The sequence below is a fragment of the Antrostomus carolinensis genome, unplaced genomic scaffold (genome assembly GCF_000700745.2).
Source record: "Antrostomus carolinensis isolate BGI_N321 unplaced genomic scaffold, ASM70074v2 scaffold24590, whole genome shotgun sequence".
In the NCBI taxonomy this organism is placed as follows: Eukaryota; Metazoa; Chordata; class Aves; order Caprimulgiformes; family Caprimulgidae; genus Antrostomus; species Antrostomus carolinensis.
Genome location: NW_010288088.1, coordinates 5,586 through 11,769, shown reverse-complemented (window position 1 = coordinate 11,769; position 6,184 = coordinate 5,586). Strand labels below are relative to the sequence as shown.

Below are 6,184 nucleotides of genomic sequence, written 5' to 3'. Positions count from 1 at the left end.
GAGCTGGGTTATGGGACTTTGTGTCAAGTCCCACAGCGTTTCAGCCTGTGGGAAGGGCAGAGCCAGCTGAAGTGTGCTGATGTTCTCCTATACCTGGGGAGGCCAAAGTGTCTCTTCTGTCAGCACAGGACAGGAAAGGCTTATTCACAAATTTAAGTGCCATTCTTTTGCAGAGTGTATTTGAAGTATAGCAGTGATAATATGTTCATGGCTAAACTGGACTTTACTGCCCTCTGTTTGGAGGTGTGTCTAAGGATTTGGTATGACATTATCTGATCTAAGCCATGTACATTTATGCCATATGCAGCCATAGCAATGTAATCTCATGTCTAACTTTTTATTTATTTATTTATTGTAATAGAACTTTAACACCTGCTTAACTGAGAGAGTTTTCCTTTTTTCTTTCAGCTGATGCAGCCCAGCAGTTTCAGTATGCAGTGAGAGTTATCGGAAGCAACTTTGCTCCCACTGTTGAACGAGATGAATTTCTTGTAGCGGAGAAAATAAAGAAAGAACGTAAGTGCATCTTTGTTTCTTTCTTAGAAGTAGGAATGGAAGTTCTTTAAGAAGTTATTTGACCCGTTTATTCCTCTGAAAATGGGACAGCTCTGCCTCACAGATAGTTATCTAATCTGTTATTAGTGCTCACCCCCTGAAAATCTCATGACAGAAATTCCATTAATTCCCTAGTTAGTATTCCTGAGTGGCTGTTTGTATTCACAGCTCAGATTTTTCTGAATGCTCGGCTTACACTTCCCTTGTTGCCATTTACTTTGTATCTTAGCCACCATGAAAATAAAGAGCAATTAATATTGCACTTGTTTCACCTTAATAGTACTCAGACTTTATGAATTCGTAGTTCTTTTTAGAAGACTTTTTAGGTTGTGGAGTCTCCTTCTCTGGAGACATTCAAGACCCGCCTGGACGCCTTCCTGTGTAATTTCATTTAGGTCCCTGCTCCGGCAGGGGGGTTGGACTGGATGATCTTTTGAGGTCCCTTCCAATCCCTGACATTCTGTGATTCTGTGACTGATATTTCTGTGATGTGCACTTTACACTTTGGCACAATTAACTTCATGAGCACCTGTGTGAAAATTGCTGAATTGATGGAATTGTTTGTGACTTACCTGGTATTTCTTGCTTTCAGTTCCTCTACAAGCTTATCTGCAACCACCTTCTCAAAACCAAAACATTAGACCCTGACAGTGTAAGTTATAGTTGCAGTCTGTGCTATAGCTCTATGCTGCTCTGAGTCAAGTCTGCAAATCCAATGGGGATGGGATACATTCTTTTTTGAAAAGCCAAATACTGCATTCATCAGATCATTTGCTCTACAGTAGAATGTCCAGAAACAATTACTTGAAGTATGCTAATTAAATTAAAGCTTCATATTTGAGCTTTGAATATTCAGTCAGGGAGATGGAATTAAGGTAACTGGAGTCGGTGGCTGTAACTGTTTTAAGGTACACATGTATTTTTTGCTAATGCAGAGCTTCCACGACTTGCTGATAGGCAAATAAGCCCATCAGAATTTATCTAAATGCAGCTTGAAAACACTGTAATCTACAGTATAGGCTTTCTGCATGATGAGTTTCTCCGTGCTTTGGCTAGTACTAGACAGCACAGGATATATTCTTTGGGCCTATTGCCAGGAGTTTTGAAGAGTGGAGTGATCTTGCAGGAACTGATTTATTTAACAAAATGTACTTAACAGTGGCTTTTGATGCTAATTAACTTTTCTAACATTTAACAACAATTTTTTTTATTATTAAGATTTCTTCAGATTTTTTTAAAAAGTAGCTCTTTTTAATTTAACATGGCTTTTCCGAAGACATCTTAAAGCTTGAAGATATTTTTCCTCTGAACAAAGACTTGTTATGTAACTGGCAGTGATTGAGACTGGGTTTTTTTCTTAATTTATTAAAGTTGTGTGACCTTGGAATTCTGTTTGACTTTGAGCAAGTGGTGTTACTACTTTTGTTTCTTGCTTTTATTGCCTAAAATAGGAGCAATTAAACTTAGTTTTGTGAAGGGCTGTATAGCATTCTTTAACTCTCACCTGCTTTCAGTTATGCTTTGATTCCCTAACCCTACAGAATGTCAGACTAGACTTTAAAAGAACACTTATTTGGAAAATGTGTATTCTTATTGCTCTGTGAAAAACAGGTACTTAGTGTGCACCATTTCTGATGCAAGAATTTTCAGGGCTGGAATGCAGATAACATGAAAACAGGCAAAACTGTGTGAGTAAATAGAGTGAAACAGTTCAGCATCATTACACTTTCTTGGGTACACTTTCCAATTTACCACAAATATGTAATTTAAGACATGACTATTATACTACTTTCAATTTTTTAATATCTTTTTTTTAATAGTTGTGCGACAAAGAAGGGAAGCAGATGCTGCTTTGTTTTCAGAACTCTACAGAAAACTTGGTTCACAGGTAGTGTATTAAATGTATAAAGAATAAAGAAACTAATAGCACACATGCATCCTTCTGATGTTACATTCGTGTTTTGGAGAGTGCTTGCTTTTTTTTTTTACTTTACTGCATGGATGGTTGAATACTGGAACAGGTTGAAGTTGTGGAGCCTCCATCCTTGGAGGCAGTCATGGTTAACCTGCTGTAGACGACTCTGCTTTAAGCAGAGGGGTTGGATTAGATGAACTTCAGAGGTGCCTTCCAAACTCAACCATTTTGTAATTTTTGTGAAAAAGTTTACAAGTTACTTTTTTTTAAATTTATTTATTTATTTTTTACTATGAGCTGTTTGCTATTAATTAGAAATTAATTTGGATTTAATTGTAAATCAGAAGAGAATAAAGGATACCTTTTTAGTTTAAGTACAGGTACACAAAGGGGCACGTCATATGAAGGGAAACTGTAAAAACAATGTTAATTTTATTTTTATATGTAAAACTTGTCAATTATTTTACAGCAATACTATCTTGCAAGTATTTTCTCTCTTCTTCTACTTTTTATTCATTAATTTGTATATAGATCATGGCTGAGTTTTACAGGATAATACTAAGATTTTAAGATTTTAAAAAAAGTGATTTACTGGAGTATGAGTAGTCAGAACTCTGTTCTGCTTCTCCTCATCCATACTTAAATTACCCATTAGTTTGTTAGTGCTTGGAGCTGCAGCTACTGTGTAACTCCCCCTGTTTTCCTTATCCTGTGGGTTTGTGTATTATTCACATTGTTTTGTACAGTGAAATACGTGTCACAGGTTTGCAGACACCTGTTCTGATTACCTCAGCCATTGGTTTCCGCCTCCTCTTGCATGTATTACACTGTGTGATCTTGCTCTTTTGATACAGATTTTTCTGGAGCGTGTTTCTGTAGCTTATGTACTGTGTTGCCATACCATTGCATTTGGCAGGCAACGTAGCTGCAGAGCATGATGGCTGTAAACTTTGAAATAAAATGTGTTATCTGTGTTTAATCAATTTGGTTGTTCTTCTGAATATGTAATACAAGCTTACATCAGCTCTCTCCTCGTATTTTGCTGCCTGCTCAGATATTTGAGGTTCTTTTAACCTGACTTTTTTTTCTGTGTTAGTGTCTTGTTTGTGCACATGAAATGGTATCATCTGAATACCACCTTCTTTAAAATTCACTCTACCAATTATTATTCAGTCTGCTGTTAGGGTTATTACTAATGGTGGACAATCATTTCTTTTCCACATGAGCTTAAGGAAGGGCACAGAAAGAATATATGTTTTCTGAATCAATGAGGCCTTTTCTTCCTCCAGCAATTCTCTTGAAAGCAACTAGGAGAAAGAAAAAAGCTTTTGTGATTCTGTTTTAACTTCATTTCACTAAAGAGAAAAGGAGGTCAGTGCTTGTTTTATTGGCACCTTCCCTGTTGAGCAAACCATGCTTTTTGAGACACCTGGGCTTGTTCTGTCCTGGCCAGTAGAAGAAGCACTAATGTTGCTGCTCCTTCTTCACCAGTTGTCAATGAGAATTTCAAAGTGACCTTGAAAGTGCTCTTTGCAAGACTAATAATACTGAATTACATTGCTTCATAAGAGATGGAATCTTTGTTGAATCTTGATATGACTGAAGTTTCCTTTATATTCAGCATTCCTTAATATTCCAGACCATAACCTCATCAATATCATTGAGGGAACTTGCATGAGTTTGACTTACTCCATTACTTAAATATCCATTATAAGGTTCTACATCACTGATCAATTCAGGTGCAGCTGTTTGTGTCACAGAACTACAGAGTAACATATTTAGAAATGTATGCATATCTAAAACACTTTAGCATTTGCCATAACTCTTCTCTTCAAAGTGTTCTTTTAGTAGCTTGGGCTTTAGCATTGTTCTGTCTTCTGCTGGTAAGCTTTCTGCTGAGATCTAAAGCTGCTGAGAGTGTTACTGTAACAGTCTGTATCTTTATATTTGTCTGTTTGCTAAACACTATATTGCATATTCCTCAAGTTTTGTGTTAACAGTGTCTCTGTCTTAAGCTGTGAAAATTTTGGTAGCTCTCTTAAATGGCATTTAAAGTAATAAAAATTGAAACCCTCAAACTTTTGAAGCCTCCCTGTAAAGGAGAGTAAAGGGGAAAGAGCAGGAAAGACTTTGCTTAAAATTGTACCAAAAGTTTTTCTTCACCTTTAGGTTAGAGTTGCATCTGAGTGTTTTTAATTATGAGAGTGTGTGGGAATGCTGGGAAAAGTTCAACTCTGTATAAAACTCTTTCTTAGTAGTTGTGAATTTTGAATTGAGTGTACTTGCTAATCTTGGAACAGGTGAGAGTTCATGATTTGAACATGGTGGAGAAAATTAATAAAATTAGCAATAAAGAGGCTGCACTGCACATTCCTGGTTTACTCAAGAATGTGGCTCTGAGTTGGTCTTATTTGTGTGGAAAATTGATTTATATATGTACACGTTAGTAGACTGGATAATTAAAAAAACCAACAAACATTATCAAGAGTTAAAATAATTTCTATTTGTCTTCATCTTTTTTTAAAGGGCATTTTGAAAAACAAATGGTCAATACTCTACCTCCTGCTTAGCCTTAGCGAAGATCCACGTAAGCAGTCTAACAAGGTAGGTGAGGAGACCTTTTTTGCTTCTGAGAAACAGTCCATGTGTCTTGCTTATTTTAGATATCATTTAGAATCACTGTCCAGACTTAACCAACACCTCAGGTTGTGTTTGTGGTGGTTGTGTGTGAGGCTGAAATGAAGAACATGGTTGACCCAAGTATCTGCAATTTCTTTCTGTGTAATTTTTTTTATAGTAAGGGAATATGTCAGGTTTTGAGCTGGCCAACATTTGGGCTGAAGTTGTGACTTTATTAGATGGGTGGATTTTTTTTGTTTGTTTTCTGCTTGGTGGTGTAATGTCCGCTCGCACGCTAATGAGTTTGAAATGGAGTAGGGAGAGCAAAATTCCTCCTGTGGTTGCAGCTCTGCTAGCACCAAAGTGCTTTTTGTAGCTATTGCTGATGATGATTTGCAGGTAAAAATAAGCTATATTGCTAAAAGTACTTTTGAAAGCTGTAAGGGACTTGCTTTTTTGTCAATATAATTGTAATAACAACTTTTTCTTTGCATAAATGTGATCTTCAGTTATTTTTTGCATTCTTGAATATTACACTCCGTTAACTAAAGACATGAATTAAAGAAACTCACAGATCTTTTCTTTTTATTCCTCCCTTTTGAAATCCTCTCCTTCTCAGGTATCGAACTATGCGACACTTTTTGCTCAAGCGTTGCCGCGGGATGCTCACTCAACCCCTTATTACTATGCCAGGCCTCAGAGCCTTCCATTGAATTACCAAGACCGCAGTGCTCAGTCTGCCCAGAGTTCTGGCAGCATGGGGAGCAGTGGGATCAGCAGTATCAGCCTCTATGCCCTGAATGGGCCAACGCCAACTCCACAGTCACTCCTTCCAGGGTAAATTAAACTATTTTGCCTTGAAAATATGTTTGGGGAAGACTAGAGATGATCTGATCTTTTTTTTTTCCTGTTTGTTTTTGTTTTTTTCTTTCCTTCTTTTTCTTTCCTCCACCCTCCCCATTTGTATGCCACTGGAAATTCTGCTTTAGGTGCATAGAAACTGAGTTCCTTAGCTGAACAGTTCTGAATATCAAGTGCTGTCATATGACTATATAAAGCCATAGATGGCTGGCCAAGTGTATCCATTCTTAAATT

The 6,184-nt window shown here is 37.0% G+C and overlaps 1 protein-coding gene across 1 annotated transcript; it reads left to right on the top strand.

The window, feature by feature from the left end:
- Positions 1–408: 408 nt before the first annotated feature.
- Positions 409–5,970, top strand: LOC104523068 (gamma-tubulin complex component 3-like; the record flags this gene model as incomplete). Its single annotated transcript, XM_010165536.1, has 4 exons — positions 409–516; positions 2,376–2,443; positions 4,997–5,074; positions 5,709–5,970. Coding segments are annotated over 4 exons (476 nt in total), but the record flags the coding sequence as incomplete, so codon positions are not given.
- Between the last annotated feature and the right edge of the window lie 214 nt (positions 5,971–6,184).